Below are 22,751 nucleotides of genomic sequence, written 5' to 3' on the forward strand. Positions count from 1 at the left end.
AACGTGTCCAGTTTTGCTTTTCCTTGGAGCATATTCCATTTTTGTGAAGCAAAACAGCTAAAAGCCCTCTTTCCCATCTCAGTTCTGGTGTGGCTCATCTTTAGTCTTATGCAGTCATGTGCTCTGGTGTTAAATGTTCCGGTATCAATAATTAACAAGCAGGTGAGGTATTCTGGCTGTTTTTGAAGTAATCCCTTATAGATAAACTTAATGCAGTGCTGTTCTCTTCTAACAGACAGTGATAGCCATCCCACTTTTTCATAGAGCGTACAGTGATGAGTTACAAATCCATCACCTGTAACAAAGCGAAGGGCAGAAGGAAATAGTGGATCCAATGGTTTCAAAGCAGAGGCTGAAGTCTGCATATACACCACATCCCCATAATCCAATACGGACAGGAAGGTTGCTTGCACTATTTCTTTTCTGTAACTCATTGGGATACAATATTTGTGCATTTAAGACCTCCATGTAACTGAAAAGTCTTAAAGAAAAAATGTGGTTATCTGTCCGAGGTTCAGATTCAACATAATCAACATCAGAAGGACCATCATTGTTCAACATATCACATGCAGAGATAAAATGTCTATTGAAAGCATCACATATTTCCTCTTTAGAATTTATAATACCGGAATCTAATAAAATATCAGTTGGTAAGGTATAATTGTTAGGTTCAGAGAGGGATCTGATTGTCCTCCAGAACTTAGTTGGATTTCCGTGGCTCTCTATCAATGCAGACATGAAGTAGGATGTTTTTGCATTTCTAATTGCTGATAGACATTTATTTCTCTTCTGACGAAACATTAACATCCACTGCAAATCAGTCAATCAAAACAAAATCATTGTTTCATCATGTTTTCTACACTCACCAACGGTGAGTTTTTTCGTCTTTCAGATTTGAAGAAATCCAAACTGTAAAGCTTATACGCATACCTTTAAGTTCACCACTAGACTTGGCGGCGCTGAAGAGGCTTCCGGGCTGAAGGCTGGATCCGGCTGAAGGAGACTCATCTTTCAGTCTGAACTGTCCCAGCTTCGTCAGTTTCTGTTGAGAGAGCAGACACAAGATGGAGTGGAGTTATGGGCAAATGCGCTGTGTGAACAGAGAGAAGTGCTATTTCATTAAATAAGATTTGAGTGTGACATGTCATTCAATAAAGGAAATGAAGCATGGCTCAGGATTTATGTTCACAGTGGACAATTTAACACACAAACTGAATGCACTACATTTGAACCAAATAGATGTGCACTCCACAACACAGCTATACAGAACTACGGAGGATGCCAGGTTTAATCAATGGTTTTAGAAAATTACTTATAGCCTGGTCCATCTCAGTAAAAATCTGATTGGGGATATTGATCATCTTATTCCACACAGAACATTGCTGACATCTGATTTTTGGGTCAGTAAATAATTACCATTAAATGAGAACGCTGGCATTACTCACAGGAGAAGTTGGTGGAGGGTCATTCTTATCTGGAGGCGAGTGGAACTTGACAAAGGCCAGACCATACGCTATATTCTGTTCAAGACAGAAAGACATACATTCAATGTCTGGAAATAAAAAAAAATGTGAGAACTGTCTGGCCTGTTTTATGTTTTATCACAGTAATATTTCCATCCATCCATCCATTTTCTTCCGCTTATCCGGGGCCGGGTCGCGGGGGCAGCAGTCTAAGCAGGGACTCCCAGACTTCCCTCACCCCGGACACGTCCTCCAGCTCCTCCGGTGGGACCCCAAGGCGTTCCCAGGCCAGCCGAGAGACATAGTCCCTCCAGCGTGTCCTGGGTCTTCCCCGGGGCCTCCTCCCGGTGGGACATGCCCAGAACACCTCCCTAGGGAGGCGTCCAGGAGGCATCCTGAGCAGATGCCCGAGCCACCTCAGCTGGTTCCTCTCAACGTGTAGGAGCAGCGGCTCTACTCCGAGCTCCTCCCGTGTGACCGAGCTCCTCACCCTATCCCTAAGGGTGCGCCCGGCCACTCTGCGGAGGAAGCCCATTTCAGCCGCTTGTATCCGCGATCTTGTCCTTTCGGTCATTACCCAAAGCTCATGACCATAGGTGAGGGTAGGAACGTAGATTGACCGGTAAATCGAGAGCTTCGCCTTCCGGCTCAGCTCCTTCTTTACCACAACGGACCGATACAGCGACCGCATCACTGCAGACGCTGCACCGATCCGCCTGTCAATCTCACGCTCCATCCTTCCCTCACTCGTGAACAAGACCCCGAGATACTTGAACTCCTCCACTTGGGGCAGAGACTCACCACCCACCCGGAGAGAGCAAACCACCTTTTTCCGGTCGAGAACCATGGCCTCGGATTTGGAGGAGCTGATTCTCATCCCAGCCGCTTCACACTCGGCTGCAAACCGCCCCAGTGCCTGCTGCAGGTCCTGGCTCGAAGAAGCCATCAGGACAACATCATCTGCAAACAGCAGAGATAAAATCCTGTGGTTCCCAAACCAGGCCCCCTCCGGCCCCTGACTGCGCCTAGAAATTCTGTCCATAAATATAATGAACAGAACCGGTGACAAAGGGCAGCCCTGGCGGAGTCCAACATGCACTGGGAACAGGTCTGACTTACTGCCGGCAATGCGAACACAGCTCCTGCTCCGGTCATACAGGGACCGGACAGCCCTTAGCAAAGAGCCCCGGACCCCATACTCCCAGAGCACCCCCCAAAGGACACCACGAGGGACACGGTCGAATGCCTTCTCCAGATCCACAAAACACATGTGGACTGGTTGGGCATACTCCCATGAGCCCTCGAGGACCCGATGGAGAGTATAGAGCTGGTCCAGTGTTCCACGACCAGGACGAAAACCACACTGCTCTTCCTGAATCCGAGGTTCGACTATCGGTCGGATTCTCCTCTCCAGCACCCTGGAATAGACCTTACCGGGAAGGCTGAGGAGTGTGATTCCCCTGTAATTGGAACACACCCTCCGGTCCCCCTTTTTATACAGAGGGACCACCACCCCGGTCTGCCATTCCACAGGTACTGTCCCCGACCGCCACGCGATGTTGCAGAGACGTGTCAGCCAAGACAGTCCCACAACATCCAGAGACTTGAGGTACTCAGGACGGATCTCATCCACCCCCGGAGCCTTGCCACCGAGGAGCTTGCCAACCACCTCAGTGACTTCAGCCAGGGTGATGGACGAGTCCGCCTCTGGGTCCCCAGTTTCTGCTTCCTCCTCGGAAGACGTGACAGTGGGATTGAGGAGATCCTCAAAGTATTCCTTCCACCGCCCGACAACATCCCCAGTCGAGGTCAGCAGCCCTCCACCCGCACTGTAAACAGTGTTGGTGAAGCACTGCTTTCCCCTCCTGAGGCGTCGGACGGTTTGCCAGAATCTCTTTGAGGCCGTCCGATAGTCCTCCTCCATGGCCTCCCCGAACTCCTCCCAACCCCGAGTTTTTGCCTCTGTGACTGCCCGAGCCGCGGCACGCTTGGCCTGCCGGTACTCATCAGCTGCCTCAGGAGTCCCACGAGCCAACAAGGCTCGATAGGACTCCTTCTTCAGCTTGACGGCATCCCTTACTTCCGGTGTCCACCACCGGGTTCGGGGATTGCCGCCGCGACAAGCACCGCAGACCTTACGACCACAGCTACGAGCAGCCGCATCAACAATAGAGGTGGAGAACATGGCCCACTCGGAGTCCATGTCTCCAACCTCCCCCGGGATCAGGGAGAAGCTCTCCCGGAGGCGGGAGTTGAAGACCCCCCTGACAGAGGGCTCCGCCAGACGTTCCCAGCAGACCCTCACAATACGCTTGGGCCTGCCAGGTCTGTCCGGCTTCCTCCTCCGCCAGCGGATCCAACTCACCACCAGGTGGTGATCAGTTGACAGCTCAGCCCCTCTCTTCACCCGAGTGTCCAAGACACGCGGTCGGAGGTCAGATGACACGACAACAAAGTCGATCATCGACCTCCGACCTAGAGTGTCCTGGTGCCATGTGCACCGATGGACACCCTTGTGCTCGAACATGGTGTTTGTTATGGACAAGCTGTGACTAGCACAGAAGTCCAATAACAAAACACCGCTCGGGTTCAGATCGGGGAGGCCGTTCCTCCCAATCACGCCCCTCCAAGTGTCACTGTCGTTACCCACATGGGTGTTGAAGTCCCCCAGGAGAACAACGGAGTCCCCGGTTGGTGCACTGTCTAGTACCCCTCCCAGGGACTCCAAGAAGGCCGGGTACTCTGCACTGCTGTTTGGCCCGTAGGCCGACACAACAGTGAGAGACCTGTCCCCGACCCGAAGGCGCAGGGACGCGACCCTCTCGTTCACCGGAGTGAACCCCAACACGCAGCGGCTGAGCTGTGGGGCAATGAGCAAGCCCACACCAGCTCGCCGCCGCTCCCCGCGGGCAACGCCAGAGAAATGGAGAGTCCAACCCCTCTCAAGAAGATGGGTTCCAGAGCCCAAGCTGTGCGTGGAGGTGAGGCCGACTATATCTAGCCGGTAACGCTCAACCTCCCGCACAAGCTCAGGCTCCTTCCCCCCCAGCGAGGTGACATTCCATGTCCCCAGAGCTAGTCTCCATGTCCGGAGATCCGGTCGTCGAGGTCCCCGCCTTCGACTGCTACCCGGATCTCTCCGCACCCGCCCCTCATGGCTCCTCCCGCAGGTGGTGGGTCCACGGGAGGACGGCCCCACGTCGTTTCTTCGGGCTGGGCCCGACCGGGCCCCGTGGGGAAAGGCCCGGCCACCAGGCGCTCGCTGCCGAGCACCCACCCCAGGCCTGTCTCCAGGGTGGGGCCCCGGTAACGCCAGTCCGGGCGACGTAAACTGCCTTGTTGTATTTTTCTTCATGAAGGGCTTCTGACAGTACAGTAATATTTCCACACAAAAAATGAAAACTACAAAATCAATGTTTTTTTATTCTCCAAGTACAATATTTCTTGTCTTTTGTGTTGAAATACAGATGTGGACAAAAATACATTGAAATTGAACTGGGTACTATTCATTCCCTTTTCTTATTCTCCATCAAGCGATTACTCTGTCTGCAGTTTAAGCTGATTCTTTTTCAGAATATCCTTCTTTATTGGCACTGAAGCTCATCACTTAATTTACAGATCGGTATTTTGTGATTTCTCAAAATAATTCAATAATAATAATAACTCAATTCAATTACCTTGACAAAGACTTATGAAACAATTATGTACACATTTAAACATTTTGCTTTGTGTCAGTTCAATTAAGCTACAGCCTCTTTCTACAAAATCGCAGCAGCAAAATCAATGATACAAACCTTCTAACAAAACTCCCTCCTGAATCCAGAAGTCTTTGCTTGCCACAAAACAAACTCTCTCCATCGAAATTGCAACTTAAATTGACATAATTAGCACATTCCGAAGGCTGCAATTTTGAAGAACGATAATTTCCTTGACAAGTAAGAAAATATCCTTATACCTTATTCTGTATAAAAACTGCTAAGTTTAGATCCGTATGTTCTGAAGTAACCCAAAATTGTACTTACGAATGAGTAATGTTACTTCAAAATAATATTAGTCAAGGAAAGTCACTGGAAGAACAAAATATTAAATAATGCACAAAATGTTGTATTTTCAAAGGATAAACACAGAAATGAGACAAACTAAATCATATGTGAAGGAGCGGTGCAAGAAACACAAACACAAATCATTTAACCCTTTAAGGACTGAGCACACTATGGGCCAGTATAGGTCACCTAGACTTTTAGATTTTTGTTAGCCATAAAAATCATATTAAAGGAAGTATCAGAATTTACTGCATTTTTTCACACATCTACTTCTATTTTTCACTTTCATCTGTATTTTTTCTTTTAGGCATCGAGTAAATGACTGGGAAAATCCCCGCAGCACCCGCGCTCTCATTCGTCACCTTCGCGGAGCAACAGAGGCAGATTACCGTAACTCACGGAAAAAATATTTAAATAGCCCCGTGCCTCCGCTTTGAGACGCTGTTTGAATTTACATGAGAGCACGACTGGTATTACGCTGCTGAAAAGTCTGCATCCGTGCGCTATCGCCGACGATAGGATCCGATGCTATAGGGTTAATAGTGTCAACATAAAGCTTTTGTCAAACAAACTAACTCACAGTGGGAAAAGGAACCAAACCTTTTACTGAAGTCAGAGTACTATTACTTCAATAAAAATATTCCTCAAGTAGGAATAAAAAGTATGCTGCTAGAAAAGTACTCTGAAGTTATTCAAGTAAATGGAACAGAATACTAACCACCTCCGTTTGTCAGTTCATTTTTCAGTCTTTTTGTTAGTTCCTCGGCATGTGTTTAAAAGTGAACTTTGAACAGCATCCTATTATTAAAACATAAATCGCGAATCGAATCACGCTTGTCCGAAAAATCACAATTAGATATTTCTCCCAAATCATGAAGCCCTACTTAAAGGCATTTTTAAAAGAAAGTTAGTGGGTCTCGACAAAGCAGTAGCATATGCAAAATAGCTGACGATGTCTAAACTGACCTTGGAATACGGCTGGGTACAGACAATCTTGACTCTGTCCCACTTCTCCTGTGCTGTGCTCTTCTGCAGCTGACCAGGCCCAAAGAAGCGCACTCTGTTCAAGTTAGTGCCATTTCGGCTCTCAGTTGGAGACATAAAAGAGGATGTCACCAAGAGGACCTAAGAAGGAAAAGCACAAAAGAAATATACAATTAAAGAGTTTATGCCATTTGCTGATCTACATTATGTTGCTTCCTCATCAAAAACATACTAAGAGTTGTGCTTTGTTTCATTTATATATGTTTTAAACAGAAACCCTGCATATATAGGCTGTGTTCTTCTCTCAAACAGAAAATACTCTGCTCCACCTTGTGATGTCATGTGGTAAAACAGGAAGTGCTCCAAAGTGTTTTTAAACTTGATACACACGTACACAGAATCATTTGGATAATTTCAGCCCTGGAAATGCCACTCTTCACTGAACAAATGCCAAAATAAAACAGTTAACTTAAAAACTACCATTTCATGACATAAGTTGGAACAAAGCATTATGAGCTTTGGAGAGCTCAAAGCTCACAGGAGTTAATTTTGTGTAACATAGCACTAAATCACAACAAATGTACATACTATGTAGTGTGTTTTATGTGAATACCTCATAGTCCTGGTCTCTTGAAGCTGAGGAGTTGCCCACCAAGACTTCAATAAATGCCGATCCTTCATTTCCAATGTCAATGCTGTGCACCTGCTCCTCTTTTTCAAACTGTGGTCAAAATTATTACATTAAATTTGTCATAAAAGTCCAAAAATAAAAACAACCAATCCATACAGCAACCAGACATTAAAATCAACTTCATAATTTCTAAAATCATAAAGGCTAAATTGAAATATTTGAAACAATGATAACACTGGTCAACACTAAATTTATTGTCTAAGATTTTGTAGCTGATTTAGGATAATTTTGATGTGCTGAATCCAAAAATCACATTGGTTTTGCTCAATCAGGTCACGTACAGCTACATATTTGTTTTTGGACAATTTTGTTTACATGTATGAGTATTTTCAAGTCATATGATACAAAATTCTGTTATATTTAACGCTATAAACAAATTCTGAAGATTTTGCATGTGCCAACTTATGACTAATTGTTTTTTTTATATTACAAGTGAATGAAATGGCTTTGACTAGAAGATCTTGCAAAAATAAGCCTGACATATTCTGCTACATCTGCGGTGAATACACCAATGTTCCTAACAGGAATCAAGTCACAAGTTTCATAAAGAGTGTTTACCATGCTTATTTTGGTATTAAACTTGGTGACCAACATGAAGCTTGGGCGCCACACATGGCATGCAAGTCATGCACCGAGTATCTGCGTCAGTGGACTAAAGGCAAGAAGAGTTGAAGTTTGGAATTCCCATGGTTTGGAGGGAGCCGATATCAATAGCTACTTCTGGGCTATTGATGTGACTGGGATCAACAGAAAGAACCGAAGCAGCCTCAAGTATCCTGGCCGTGAATCAGCACGTCGTCCTGTAGCTCACTGTGATGAAATTCCAGTACCTGTCTTTGTAGAAGTTCCTGACATCAGTGACAAAGATTCCTCCAGTGTGGTTTTAATGATGATGCTCCACATCCTTTTTCCCAAAAGGAGCTAAATGTTCAGGTTTCGTGAACCTCAAGGGGTTCATAGAAACAGAAGTTCATGTCCTGAATTTTGCACAATGATAACGTAACGTTCCAATTTACATGTACTTACCTTTATCAGTTAACATAACGTAACATTTAATTAATACATTCTGTTAGAAAACTATTTTTTATCTCCGAAAACATTTTTTGGATGAGAAATATTAAAGAAAATCAACTGATGATGTCACAAAATTGTAATCAATTTAGTCAGAAGATTGGATTTTTCAAAATCAAATTAGCATAAAAACCTGACCTGACTGAGAAAAATAGATATCATTTTTGGATTCAGCGGTGCAAAATGGTCCTAATTCAGTTGAAAAAACACAGACAACTTTCAAAAATGTTTTTTTGTAACCCAGTGTAATTTATGATTTTCCAATTTGAAAAATTCTATTTGAAGTAGTGTTTTCACGATACTAACATTTAAAGTAATTGATACTGATTACGATACTAGAATGCTACATTTTCAGAATCTTATTTTCAACACAAAATTTTATTTTCTTTATGTTACTAAGAGATCTTATATAAATACGTTGTTCAGGAAAGCTCAAATTGTGTCCCATTAATGTGATGTTTTTGCTGTATCAAAACTTGTTCAAATCAGTATCTAGTTATGATATTACTTTCAGTATTGATTAGTATCTGATATCAGATTCTTTTGACAACTCTAATTTGAATGATTGTGTATTGTTTTGTTTTCTTCCATGTCTCGTTTCTGTGCCTGTCGAGCAATTTGAATGGAACAGTTTTCACATGACCATCCAACATGTGTGCATTCATGTGCTTTTGGTTGGATGCTGAAGACACACTGCGCATCTTTTGTGACTCAAAATTGTTACCTGATGCCATTTCAGAGAGTGATACAAAATAATATTTCAATCCATTCCCATTTGTTTTGAACTCTCTTTGGATTCCCACCAATCAAACGCCCCTGACGTCACGACTCAGCTCATTCCTGCTTCTTGGAAAGCAGTATTTATGGTTTATTCAAAACCACATGAAAGCAGCATCAGTTTCAGGTCTTTGTGCAGATACACAAAACTCCCAACATGTTTTTAATTTGGGTAACTGTGATTTTTACCTCCAAGTGTTGCAAAATAACAAGCAAACAAGGAAGTGTGTTATTGGTCAAAATATTCTAAAGGTACTTGTTTGAATCAATTAAATTTGAATTTGTGATGATGTCAAATCACATATTGATAACATTATACTATCCAAAATATCCAAGAGGTAAAAAAACAAACAAACAAACAAACGTTGAATTTCAACTGGACCCTCGGACTCAACAAAATGTGCATAAGCGATAATATTGAAACTAATTTATGCCACTGACACAATAATCCTAAAGTAGAATAGAACTTCTAAAAAATATTTTAAAATATATGGATAAATACACAAACTGCAATCAATAAATAGCAGCATGATACAATTTAGTACTTAGCTTGTATCTGAGTGATATAAGTTATTTATTCTATGCTCTACAGCTCAAATCTAATTGTAGTACATAAAAATAAAAAGAAGTTCCCCAGTAGTACAAAGAAGAAGTCCAAACGATACATGATTACCCCCAAAAATGATTGTTCCACCTAAAATATATTGACCGATATGTCGATATAGTAATTATAGCGAGAGGCTTGAATATGCATTTTGGGTAGTCAATGCATTTAACCCCCATATCTGTATTAATATTACTGGCCAATAGAATGCTTTGAGGTCTCCTAAAGCCCACCAATTAAGCCCACCAATTGGGACTTACTTCTTATACAGTCATGCTAAAGTAACACTAGGGATATTCATGGCATTACAACAGCACTGAGTCACCAAATATTATACAAATCCTGTATCTTTTGAATGGGGAGGGGTCTACACAAACACCTTAAAACCAGAATAAATAAGAGATGTAAGAGAGTGTGTAATCACCCATCAATAAAACAGGCACATTCATATACAAGTCTATCACGTTAATAACGAGGCTTTTAGCATTTACCTGAATGATGACTGAAGTCTGTTTTTCTCCTGGTTTAGCTGCTTTCCACTTTCTGTAGGTGTCAGAACTCAGCAGGTTGTCTGCCTTGTGCGTCTGCATCACAAGAAACAATTACATAATAACGAGAGACCCTTTTCCGTCACGATCTGACTGCAGTTTAAACACAAAACAGAGACTTGCCGTGTCTTCTGTGCTGCAGGACACAACGTGCTTGAGTTTTATTTCTGGCATGTTGCTGTTGTTTTTGTTAGCATCCAGCACGTGTCCCCGATATCTCTAATGAAAACTACTCGTCCCCTTATCGATAAGACTAAAAACAGCTCACGGAAACCACGAATACTGAACGAGATGCACGTTTATTACAGCTCAAACTAACGTGTGGCTAAAGAGCTAACATGCTACCAAACAATGGCCAGAATAGGCAGTGTTAGCTTTGACACTGTAGCATCAGGTTTTATTGCACGTAAATGGCTTCTACGACTAAACCTTTCGAAGTATTATGGGTGTATAATGTACTCGCTTCGTTTGGCAATAAAATGAGCGTCAGAAAATGTATAAATCTAACTTTAAACCTAAATAAAATACGACTGGGCTCATTTTCCCACCAAACTACGTGCTGCGTCTACGTGCTGCGTCACGTCCGGCAGCGCGCTGGTTCTGTCCAATCAATGAGCAGCACATTTTCTTCGTTTACTAAAAAGGGTATCGTGCAGATTTTTTTAGCGTTCCCTGTTTGGTTGGAGGTCATAATTATCAGTAATAAGCCTGGATCTATGGTCAGAAGTTGTACTATTAAGTTATACATATAAATACATACACTAGCAGTTACATTTACAGTAACCTTACCAATAACTGACTCTTATAGTTGTTATTTATATGCTTATGTTCAGAACTCTTGAGTTTAGTTGTTGTCTATTCATTAGGGTAACAAGATTTTGGTCATATTGCACATGAATCAAACTTCTACATTCAATCTCCAAACCCTCAAAATAACCGTGTCCTGTGGTTCATGCCCTAGGACCCCCATAGCAAAAATGAAATTTACATGTTAAAACATGTAAATTAAAACATTTAGTATCTGGGTTAATTGTGTTATTTGACATATTTTTTTTAGAACACAGTTTTTAATTTAAACATATATTTGAAGTGGCAAAATTACATTCTCCAAGTCATCTCACAGCCCACACTTTGGGAACCACTGCAGTAGCCATTAGTTTTTTTAGTTTATTTTTTAAGCCTTGTAATGAACAGTTATTTAAATAATTCATATACTGAAATAATATTAGTTGACACAGGTTTATTTTAATTACATTCAACATATCTATTTAAAGAATAGCAAAAGACAATTTAAATCTGTCAACTGGACAAATCGTTGTAGGTGGAAGACAATAAGGGCCATTAAAGGTTGAATAGGGTCATTAAGGCTGAAACCGGAGACAATAGCTGTTTATTGTTTCAGTGTTGTTAGTTCTTCCCTTCAGATAGACATAAGGCAGTGTCCACCAGTAATCAGACCAGAACTGAAGAAGCGGCCTGGATGAGCAGCGTCAACGTCTTCACTCCTACAATGATTTGTCCAGTTGACAGATTTAATTTCTTCTTTTGCTATGGATCAGGACCTGGACGACTGAGGGATTACACAGACATCTACTTTTTAAAAAAGTTGATATTGTACAGAAAAAGGGATATGAAATAAACATGAAAAAACATCAACAAGCCTTTAAGTTGTTACAAAGTTATTTCATTAATAAATGAATTGCAGCCACATATCAGTTCAGAGTATCTCCAAGTATATGGCAGTATCCGCATCAGCCACTGCAGTAGTCTGGACTGTCCGTCTGGTTTGTACATTGGTTTGTCTTTCTCTCACTCCACGCTCTGCTCCTCTGCGTCTCTCTCCTCCTCTTCTGCCCATGGGACGAAGCTGAAAATATCAATATATATTTATATGTCTGAATGTGCGTTCCTCATTACAAAATTTACTAAAGTGCAATAGTATACCTGCTTATTTTGAACAAAACAAGGCGTGGAGTTCTGGTACACAAGTTGGTAGCTGCCATTTGTGTAAATATGAGTCACTTCAGTGCAGTTAATATAGAGAGGCATTCTGTCTTGATAAATGCCAAGGTTTTCAGGATATGCAGCTAGATGGTGGCGCAACGTACGTCTGGATAAGTTAAAGTAGAAGATTACCAAACATGTTAGATGTGTTAAAAAAGATAGAGGAACTGAGTCATGTCACCTACTTTTTCTTTCTGTTTCTGAAGCAACACAAACAAAGACCAATGGAAAAGATGAGGACCACAAGGCAGATGGCCACAGCTGGAAGGATGAGCCACAGCAGAAGAGAGTCTGCTGTATGAGAGAAAACAATACAATATTAATACCAAGTCCAGTTTGGCTGCACAGGTCAATACAAAAGATCATTTAAATGTCATTATTTGCAAGTTAAAAAGAGTGAGTGAGGGTTTCTCAAACTCTGGCTAATCACAATACTTAATTTCATTCCAAATCCTAATGAGGTATACCCTCAACACAAACAAGTTAAAAAAAGATTTGTGAAGTGAAAAGACTAAAATTCTGCTAACACAAACATGTATTAAAAAATAAAAAATAAAAACACTCATTAAGTTTATTTGTGTAGATAGTCAGTCAGTGTTGTTGAAGCTGGAATTTAGCAAGGAAAAAAAACCCAGCTATCTACACAAAAGCTATTAGGTTTATTCATTTATTTTTGTATTATTTACCATAATGCTTTCCCACCAAAGCATTAATTCAAATTCCATGTCAAATGTTTGATATTTTATTTTTAAATCTGTGTTCTTTTCATCCAAGGTCTGACCAGCAAGTCCTGAGCAGCTTCATAAAATAAATGTAAACATAGAATTTTAATAAAACTATAAGGCACTCACTGTGTATCTTTGGATAAACCTGTAGTAAACTGATTACATGAACTGCAACACTTTGTACATACCAAGTTGCCAAATAAATTTAAATATAACTTCCTCCCTCCAGGCTGGAGGCCTGTCAAACAGATGTCTCACCAGTAGAACATAAGTGCTCATATAAAAAAACAAACCCTTGATTGTTTTTCCTTCTTTGTTTTAGTGGTTGTTGAACATACCTTCTCCTCCCTGAAGCAACAGTGCAGAATCATTCCCTAGTGCATTCACGGCGTAGCAGAACACTGGTAGTGCGCTGTCCATGTGTCCCCTCATAGTGGCTTTTAGAGTGTGAGAGTGGCTTGTGAATGAAAAGTTGTAATTCTCAGGTGGAATGCTCCCATTGACACTCCAGGTGATGGAAGGTGCGGGCTTGGATTGGACTGTGCAGTGACACAAGACATCCGCGCCATCCCGAACACAAAAGGAAGACTGCTGCAGGATGGTGGGCTTATCTGAAAGAGACAGATGCAATTCAAAAGCGAGTGGAGGTTACAAGTTTACATATAACCTGGTTGAATGCTTCAGTCAGTTTTGCTTCCTTCTGCAAGCCCCGGTCCTATTTCAATTTGAGCTTTTATTGATCTATTCAGTAGTTCGTACAATGCAAAACAGGTCTTGGACAGCAAGTGAATTTGTAAAGTCATAAATTGAATGAATAGAAGATTGTAATTGGTTTGTAAGTAAAGCTGTAAATAAGTTAAACGAAAAGTTATGTCTTCAGAGCTGCTAGTATAAAGTTTTCTGAAATGTAAAAGTACATTCTTTTCTTTCTGGTGCACACTGCTCAGTATTGCCCAAAGTTGCACTTTTTGTCTGACACACACACTTTTATCGAAGTCTTTTTCATTTATGCCCTAGTTGAAGTAGGTCTCTCCCATTCAATCTGTTGCTCAAGGGTGATCCTACCAAGCCAATATTGAGTATGCAATATTAAGAGCACCTCATACACTTTTCTTAAATTGAATGTTAAGCATATGCCAAGACTGAAGCACTTAGAATCCCCCTTAATTTTTCTGTTAATAGGGACGTTTATTGATAATCTTGACATAAAATCACAATAACATTACCAAACAATATTAATCAGTATTAATAAGAAATTTAAATTTAACAGCAAAATATAAAGGGCTTTTTATTTGGTTGTTTATGTCACACTGACTTCAATATCCTTCACAAAGTTTGATTTCATAAAGCTGATCACATATTTACAGGAATGATGATCTACTAGGCAATGGGAATAAAAATGAAGGATTTCACTGTTTTGTCACGTAATTGTGAATAATCATAAAATTGTCATGCCTCTTTGTACAATAATCACAATACAAAAATCTGATATTGTGACATCCCTACCTCTTTAAGAGCTTATCTTGCACTATTTTTTATCTGTGTTATAATGGTGTTTCCTTATCACAAACATACATGGAGTTGTATTTTGTTTCATTCACACACATTTAAAGCACAGATCCTGTATATTTTTCCTGTCCACAGACTGAAAACACTCTGTTCCACCTTGTGATGTGATGTGGTAATACAAGAAGTACTCCACGGCATTTTTAAACTCACACCATAAACCTTCACCAGAATCATTTGGCTCATTCCATCCCTGGGTTTGTCAAACTTTGAAGTTACAGTTGCTGTTTTAGCTTCATTGAAACTGTTTCACTCCTCGGTGCTTCCAGCAGATATTGGAGACTCCCTTTCTCTCTTCTGTGACAGTCTCAACTGAACAAAGGGTAAAGCTAAAATATTTAAAAATAAAAATAAAAGCAACAACTTAAGGTCTAGGATTCCTTAAACATGTGAACACGTGTGAAGGAAACAAAACACAACTCCAGATATGTTGTTAAGGGGGTAACAACATTATAACATGGCTAAAAGGTCACATGAGTCAGTTCTGCATAATATAGAACCTCAATAATAACCATTAAATTTTCTGTAATTCTATCCACTTGAAATAGGTTTAGAAAGTTTAATCTGTTTGTTTTGCTACGTGAGTCAGCCTCACTCCTCACAGCCAACCTAGATTTGAAATTCCAACCCACTGAACAAACACAGAATAACTATACAGAAAAAAACAAAAAAAAACAAACACTTTTGCAGACAACAACCTCAATAATATGCACATTTACTCATACTATTACTGCTGTGCGATAGGGATTGGTATCTTGTCTTAATTGTTGTGTATGAAAAGGACAGCCCTCCGGAAAACACAATGGTGGATGATTACACATACGAACGAGACTGAGAGAATGTTAACAACGTCATTCTTTAGGGGAAGATAATATTCTTTGGGTGAAATAGCAAAAGGGCAGTTTTCAAATATACATCACAACAAATATACACACTTAGGGGCTTTGTGAGGCTGTCTGATTAGATGGGTCTGATCTGCAGACAGCACAGTGATTAAGAGCCATCCAAGCAGATGAAGACATTATCCTCCTGAGACCGAGCTCTTGCAAGTCAGGCTTTATTAATTTCTCTTTGTTATTTGGGCTGACTGGGACCTGATGAGTGTAAATACAAAAAAAATATCTTTTTATATTATGTAGTTTCTGAGAAAAAATTATGTAAATCAAATGTCCTCATATGTGGACATTATACTCATTTTGATAAAACATTTGAATAATAATGATTTTCAAAAACTATTTATTAAGACCCTGAACACAGCAACATTTGTCCTGATGTAAAAACAAAATGAGAAACAACAATTGTGCCTCTTGAAACAATGTGTCTCGTGTGAAGAGCTGCTGACAGGAGCAGGAAGGAAAAAAAAAAATTCTAAACATTCTAAGCTGTTAAAAATGAATATATATATAATATATTTCCATTGTTGCTGTTCTTGTATTATGTTTTTCGTCATCTAATAATTTGCACTGTGGACTAAACAACCCAAAAATGTGTTGTCCACATATGACGCCAGGTCTCAGGAGGTTAAAGGCTATTACTTAGGCTGCAGGGTAAAAGAGGAGTTGGCCTAACGTATCTGACCTGACTAAGTCTCCAGAATCAGAATCCAGTTATACGCATGACAAACATTTGAGACTGTTTGAAGACTGTTTGAACTAATACTACATCCTAAGTGATACTTCCATAGTTTGGGGTTCAAAAGAATTCTGTGGTGGAGTTTGATGTTTGCAGGTTTGTTGAGCTGGTTTATGGCTAATATCTTGGCAAATAACACAACATTGTATTATCACATGTCTATAAGCCAATCATGTTTAATACATATGAGGTAAGTTAAAATGAATAATATCTGTGTAATCCCACTGTCGTCCAGTGTTTTTAGTTTCAGTGTAGTTAGCTCCTCCTTTCAGATAGACGTAAGGCAGTGTCCAACAGTAATCTGACCAGAACTGAAGAAGCGGCTTGGATGAGCAGTGAAACATGAAACTCCTACTCCTGTTAACAGATGGTATATTCGTATTATATTGAGTCTATCCATATACAACAAAAACTGACACAAAGCTTGATATCTTAATTCTCTTATAACACAACTAAACTAAAATAAGTTATTCAACTTCACAGACATGATTTTTTTGGTCAGTTGAAAGGGCTTAAAGCCTCAAGATTAATATGACAAACTTGTGAAGCAATGTCCTAATTCATTTCAAAAACAGTACATCTTTTAGTTATATAGGCTCCTGCCCTCTATCTGAAATTATGATATTATCAAATTTTAGAAAGTGTGAACAACCTTTTGACCTGACCTGACCCAGAATGGTTTTGTAAAATAGCAGATTGCAGATTTGTTGACCTATTGGCCTATCCACATGAAACAAAAGGTTCAAGTCTTAAGATACTACTTTACTACTTGAGTAGTTGTTTTTATTTAGCTCAAAACCTCTGCATTTACTTTTATTATTGTCCTCTTTGGAGTTGAACTGCAATGCTGTAGCTCCTTTCACCAATCGTTAAAACGTCTGGACCACACAGTTAAAATCCTGGTCAATAAAACTACTTTTTATAGCTGCGCAAAGTGCCGCCTGTGCAGCTGAACACTTAATATGATCTTCTATAGTACATAAAGTCAATAGAGTGTGAATGCATCACTCAAGTCCCTCTATTCACTTTGGTCATTTCAACTGTGACAAATGAAACAGAAAATGTGACAGTTTGTAAGTTGCTATGACCTAACCAGAGACAGGGTTAGCTAAAGTCTCTAGCACTTTCTTCTTCACAATAAAGAAGAGCAGAGTGGTAGAGTGGAGTACGTGACAATAATAACGTGCAATAAAATGTTATCTTTTAAGAATGCCGCCTGAGTGAAGTAGTGCAATAAGCAACATACAACTGAGGTTATTATGACTAAAGCTATTCAAAATGATGACTCAAATGACTGTATAGTTAGTAGTGTCACAATGCAAAAAATTTCAAGCTCGATTTCGCTACCTAGGAATGAACTCGATACCAAGTCTGAAACCACAAAGACAATAAAAAACATTATTTCTTTAAACAGTGGAATGTGATCTTAAACATTAAATCATAGTACTTTCTTTTATATTATCATGTGGTCGTACATCTATGTAATCCGTCAGTCATCCAGGTAGGTTCATGGGCGTATACAAGTCTGTGTCGTCTTATACTTATTCTGCTACAGCTCACGGGGATTCTAAAGCTATTCAGGAAAGGTTTATTTATGTCCTGTGAACGTTAATTTTTTTAGTATCAATACCTGCTCAAATGAGTATCTAGTTTCAATACTAGTTTTAGAATCGATTAGTATCTGATTTTTGATACTTTTGACAACCCATATAGTTAGGTTTTAAGGTGGACAGGGCTATAGCACTAGATCAAATAAATCCATTTGTTTATTGTAAAGCAGGTAATTTAAAATTGCCTTATTTAAGGTTGCAGCCATAATCATTCGTCACTCATTCACCTGTAAACAATGGCACTGACACATTCAAAGGTTAGGTGCGTGAAGTGTTTTGCCCAAGGACACAACAACAGCATAAAATATGGATCTAACTGCCAGCCTTTAGGTTAATTGGTGAGCATACCTTCCAACGTGTTTTGACTCGCTTTTTTCCATACCTTGTCACTTCTTAATACATAAAAAAATACATAATTTTTTTTTTTTTTTTCATTAAAAGAGGAAAAGGAAAAAGGAAAAAATACTGAAATAAATGTTAATATACTTACATTGGACATTGAGCAGCAGGGGCAGGGACTCTCCTCGTCCAATCAGGTTGAGCGCAGAGCAGTGGACCCTCATATCCCGGGTGACGTTGTGGAGGCGGACTGTGTGGGTCTTCTGGTGTAGGTGGACAAGGTGGTCATGTTGGATGTAGGACCAGCGGTACTCTGAGGCGGGGGGGTCTGCCTTACAGGAACAGGACACCAGAGCATTGCCCCCCTCGTGAACTGACAATGTCTGTACTTGCACCCTCACGTCTTTGGGGGAGACTGGGAAGAAAAGAGAGATAGGAGTTAAAGAAACTTTTGAAAAAAAAAAAAAGATTTTGTTTGCAGTTGCAACTGTTAACTATTCAAAGCAGAAAAAAATCTTGTCCTGAAAGTGCTAACAAGTAATGATAGAAGGAAGACAAGTCAAAAAGTCCTGCTTTAGAATATGGCCAGCATAGGGCTGGGTAGTTTTTCATTTTTTGGGATAACAGTACTTGAACAATACCTGTTTTTTGGTTACAAAAAAACTAGTATTGTAATAACAAACAATAACAGTGCTCTTCCAGCAACCATCAGGCATAAAAATGTGTTAACAAAAGAATATTTTTGGTATTAGTTTTTGATACATTTTTTTCCCATAGTGCCAGTAGTACCGTAACTTTATTTCAGTACTGTACTGGTACCTTTAAATGGTACCTAGCACTAGGTTTGCATGCTAAGGTTATTAAGTATTAATTGAGAGATAGTTACAGTGTAATTACAGCATAGTTTGGGGTTACTATCTCAGAAGAGAGGTTTACTTGTAATGATAAAGAACCGACTGTTTCATACGTACGGTAACTATAGACAATATTCCTCACTATAGCTTTGTTATAAATACACTCCCCAAGTCTGATATGACAATGTCATTTTGTGTATGATGTCATAGAAATACAGTAATTACATTTGAACTACTACACAAAGTATGCTATGCAGGTACAGTAGAATTAAGTAGAGCATATTTCAACACCGATGACTTTCTAATAAGAAACTTTAAACTGCCTGCTGTATGAACAGACTTAGAATACCTACAGGTTACATGCAGATCCTTCAGAGCTGCTGCACTCTTTTCCCCCGGGTACCTGGCCTCACAGCGGACTCGGGGCTGGACCGCATGTGTAGCCGTGAACAACAGCGTTGACACCAGCAGGGGGCGGTGTGGCTGAGGGAACTGGGTCAGCTGTCGCCCCTGCTCGGTGCTGTTCAGCTGAGCCCCTCTGTCCCAACTCCATATCAGAGATGGAGGTTTGGACGGACATGAGAACGCCACCGAGCAGTTGAGAGTCACCAGCTGTCCCTCTGTGAAAGCCCAAACCCCAGTGATGACGGGGGAGGCAGGCTGATCTGTGAGGAGGAAGGCGGGCAAAATATAAAAAATGGACTGTTGAAATAGGCCTGTCACCGTAACAAATTTTGAAGTGCGATATATGGCTGAAGAAACAATAATATTGAATGCCACAAATACGAAAACCCTACTGCACGCTTTCAAGGGCTGTGGTTGACTAAAGAAATTCTAGGTTGACTAAAGACATGTCTTCCAATTTATGGAAAACTATTACATGTTTCTATGTATCTGACACAAACTGCATTCAGAAGACTATTTAAGGAGAAAAAAGTAGTTGGAAACAATGTATTCATATAAAGATATCATCACTTTAATCTGCCTTTATACATATAAATACCAAATCATCTAACTCACTTACTAACTTCTCCTTTTTACTATCGTCCCATATAATTTTTGTATAATCTAAATAAAATGAGTAGTTGTCTACAAATTGTGGTTGACTGAGATGCCATCTACCAATTAATTGACAAAATGATTACAGCCAACAGCCCTAATGACCCACAAGCCACCCCCCTTCAAAACAAAAAACAAAAAACAAAACAAATCTATATGTACAGTGATGTTAATGAACATGAGATGCAATTAATAAATGAAACACTTAAGGAGTCATATAAGTTATTTATTCAATCCTCTACAACTCAAATCTTATCATAGTACAGAAGTTCCTCACTAGTGCAAAGAAACGGTACCACCAAAAATAACTGTTCCATGTATTGAACTATAAGTTGATATAGTAATTATCGTGAAAGGCTTATGTGTAAAAATAAAACCAACACTGCAAAGTTTGAACATTGAACAAGGACGTATTTCAAAAGAACACAATTGTCTGAACGCTCTATGAAGAATGATGTAATAAAAAGTTGACCTTGAAACTGTCAGCGTATTTTTAAATTAAATTCTTCAATTACCGAAATACTTTGAACTACTTTGAAACCTACCACTCAATTTAAGTAATAGTATCTTAGCAAGGAGTGGTGCAAAAATACAAATGCTTGTATTTAATATTGTAGACTTAACCAGCAGACGTACGGTACTCTTAGTGGACAGAGCGCTGTTACTTCAATAAAATATTACTTGAGTAAGAATAAAACTATGCTGCTTCAAAAGTACTCTAAAAAGTTAATCTCCTTAAAAGTAATTACTCAAGTAAATGTAACTGAGCACTACCCACCTCTGCCTGTAACACTCACCTGTAACCTCCAGACTGAACGTGCTAGGCTTTCCCCAGAGCAGCTCCCCTCCTCGTTTCAGTGCGATCTCAAACATCCGTGAGTCGTCCCGGTTCACCCTGCTGATTTTCACTGAGCAGTCACCCTCGGAGGTCTGCCCCACCAGATAGGAGCGGCCCTGGAAGTCCCTGCTCACCTGGTCCCTGTCCTCGCTGTTGAAGGCAGTGCTGCGCAGGGGAAAAAGGTGCCCTCCTCCTCTGAAGCGGATCCGGACGTCCATGCGCTGCTTTCTTACGCTGAGAGAGGGGCCAGGGAGAGTGAAAGAGCAGGGGATGACCACACAAGAGCCAGCCAGTGCAGGGACCCGCTGTGGGACTGATGGGACAGGGGACACGGTATGCACACCACTCCATAGTGCTTCAGTTACTGCAGTGGAGAAAATATTATCATTTATGTTTTATTCATGTTTCATTGATGTGGACAGAGCATGTGCATATAACCCATACAAGTCCTTCAATATCCACTGCCTGAATGGTCTTGAGCTGTATCAGAACAAGTATAAGACACATAGACTAGTATTCTCCCATGGACCACTCAGGAACCAACATGGACAATTGAGGAATACACAGATATAAAGCCACATGGTAATATAAAAGAAAGTGCTACGATTTCATGTTGAAAATCCCATTCTTAAGAGTGTCTTTTATCATTGTGGAATCAGTATTGAGTACTGAGTCTAATGAGTATTGAGTCTGTTCAATACTCATTAGTATTGAAAGAGTATTGAAAGAGAGTATTGAAAAAGAGAATTGAAAGAGAGTTTAAAATTTTAGTAACATGACAAAACTAGCTTACACTTACACAACTACCACATCAAAAGACTGAGATTAATGCAGAATGAGATTAAAGTTGGACTAAACTTGGAACTAAACCTGAAATATACCACAACTAAACCAGGACAAGAATGGGACCAGGCCAAATTTACACTGGGACTCAAACTGATCCCAAACCGGGACCAAATCAAATCTAACAAGACTAAAATGCCTGGCTGGGCTTGTCACATACAAATGCAATAAAAAAGTAAACAAAGGAACCATCAAAATAATACAAAATCTGTGTTGTGCAAAGTTGCTTTGTCTATACCTCAGACAAAGGATATTTTGCAATGAAACCATTTTTAGAAAGAGGAAGACCGACAAAGCACTTCTGACTTTGGAAATCTATCATCCAATGACTTAATAGTATTTATTGCAGATTTAAATAGTTTTCAAGACAAATTTAAAAAATCATAATTAAAACTTTAATTCTGTAAATATGTATACCATAATGTAAAATGTAAATAATGTTTCAAAGCCAGGTTAATGAAATGCTGCCTGAATGTCTTTGCAGGAGTAGCAGTAGAATTCTACCCAGGTGTTCTTCTGATTGTAAATAATGTAACTGCAAGTGGCACAATAAAAAAGGTCTGCATGAGAAATAAGAAATGTTTGCAACTACAATCCAGTGTATAATCCACATCTATGTGCATGAGCCAGTGTGAGGATTATCAGCAACTTCAAATAGTACAGTTTTCACAAGATTAAAGTGTGACTTGATCAGCCTGCCATTTTCTATCGTCGTGTATGAAAAGTTGAATTACTTACCAAATATCAGCACATATATGACAAAGCCAGTGTCCGCATGCATGACTGCCCCTGTCTGCCCCTGTCTGCCCCTGTCTGCCCCTGTCTACAACACTCCGCACTGCTCGTTTGAACATTGGCATCTGCAAACAGGGAAGTGCACAGTTTCAGTATCCATCATGGAATATGTAACGGACCATGTATCCTGTTATAAACAAAAAAGCAACAATTTGTGTTTTTAATTTTACTTAACACAATACACAATGCATGTTTCATTTGACTTGTTTTATAACCCATCCAAGGTGATAGTTAAATTGTATGTAAGTTTATAACAAAAACTGGTTAGGGAAAGAAAAGCTCAGCATTGTAAGAGACAACACATG

The 22,751-nt window shown here is 40.1% G+C and overlaps 2 protein-coding genes across 2 annotated transcripts in view; both read right to left on the reverse strand.

Annotated features, from left to right (window-relative positions):
- xrcc1 (X-ray repair complementing defective repair in Chinese hamster cells 1) overlaps positions 1-10,772 on the reverse strand; it is a 33,289-nt gene extending 22,517 nt beyond the window's left edge. Inside the window, exons 1-6 of the mRNA XM_033981149.2 lie at positions 10,305-10,772; positions 10,125-10,217; positions 7,104-7,211; positions 6,473-6,631; positions 1,446-1,520; positions 931-1,042 (exon numbers count right to left, since the gene is read on the reverse strand). Coding sequence (XP_033837040.1) covers positions 931-1,042; positions 1,446-1,520; positions 6,473-6,631; positions 7,104-7,211; positions 10,125-10,217; positions 10,305-10,355 — 598 coding nt within the window. The 5' untranslated portion in view covers positions 10,356-10,772. The remainder of the gene's footprint in view (positions 1-930; positions 1,043-1,445; positions 1,521-6,472; positions 6,632-7,103; positions 7,212-10,124; positions 10,218-10,304) is intronic.
- A 729-nt stretch (positions 10,773-11,501) lies between these two features.
- LOC117384151 (sialic acid-binding Ig-like lectin 5) lies at positions 11,502-22,462 on the reverse strand. Its single transcript, XM_055228192.1, has 8 exons — positions 22,390-22,462; positions 20,768-21,172; positions 19,265-19,576; positions 18,209-18,472; positions 13,249-13,521; positions 12,371-12,479; positions 12,126-12,291; positions 11,502-12,048 (listed from the first exon to the last, which is right to left on the reverse strand). The coding sequence occupies exons 1-8, from the start codon at positions 22,430-22,432 to the stop codon at positions 11,899-11,901; spliced, it is 1,722 nt and encodes a 573-aa protein (XP_055084167.1). The 5' UTR covers positions 22,433-22,462; the 3' UTR covers positions 11,502-11,898.
- Between the last annotated feature and the right edge of the window lie 289 nt (positions 22,463-22,751).

The sequence above is a fragment of the Periophthalmus magnuspinnatus genome, chromosome 16 (assembly GCF_009829125.3).
Source record: "Periophthalmus magnuspinnatus isolate fPerMag1 chromosome 16, fPerMag1.2.pri, whole genome shotgun sequence".
Taxonomy (NCBI): domain Eukaryota; kingdom Metazoa; phylum Chordata; class Actinopteri; order Gobiiformes; family Gobiidae; genus Periophthalmus; species Periophthalmus magnuspinnatus.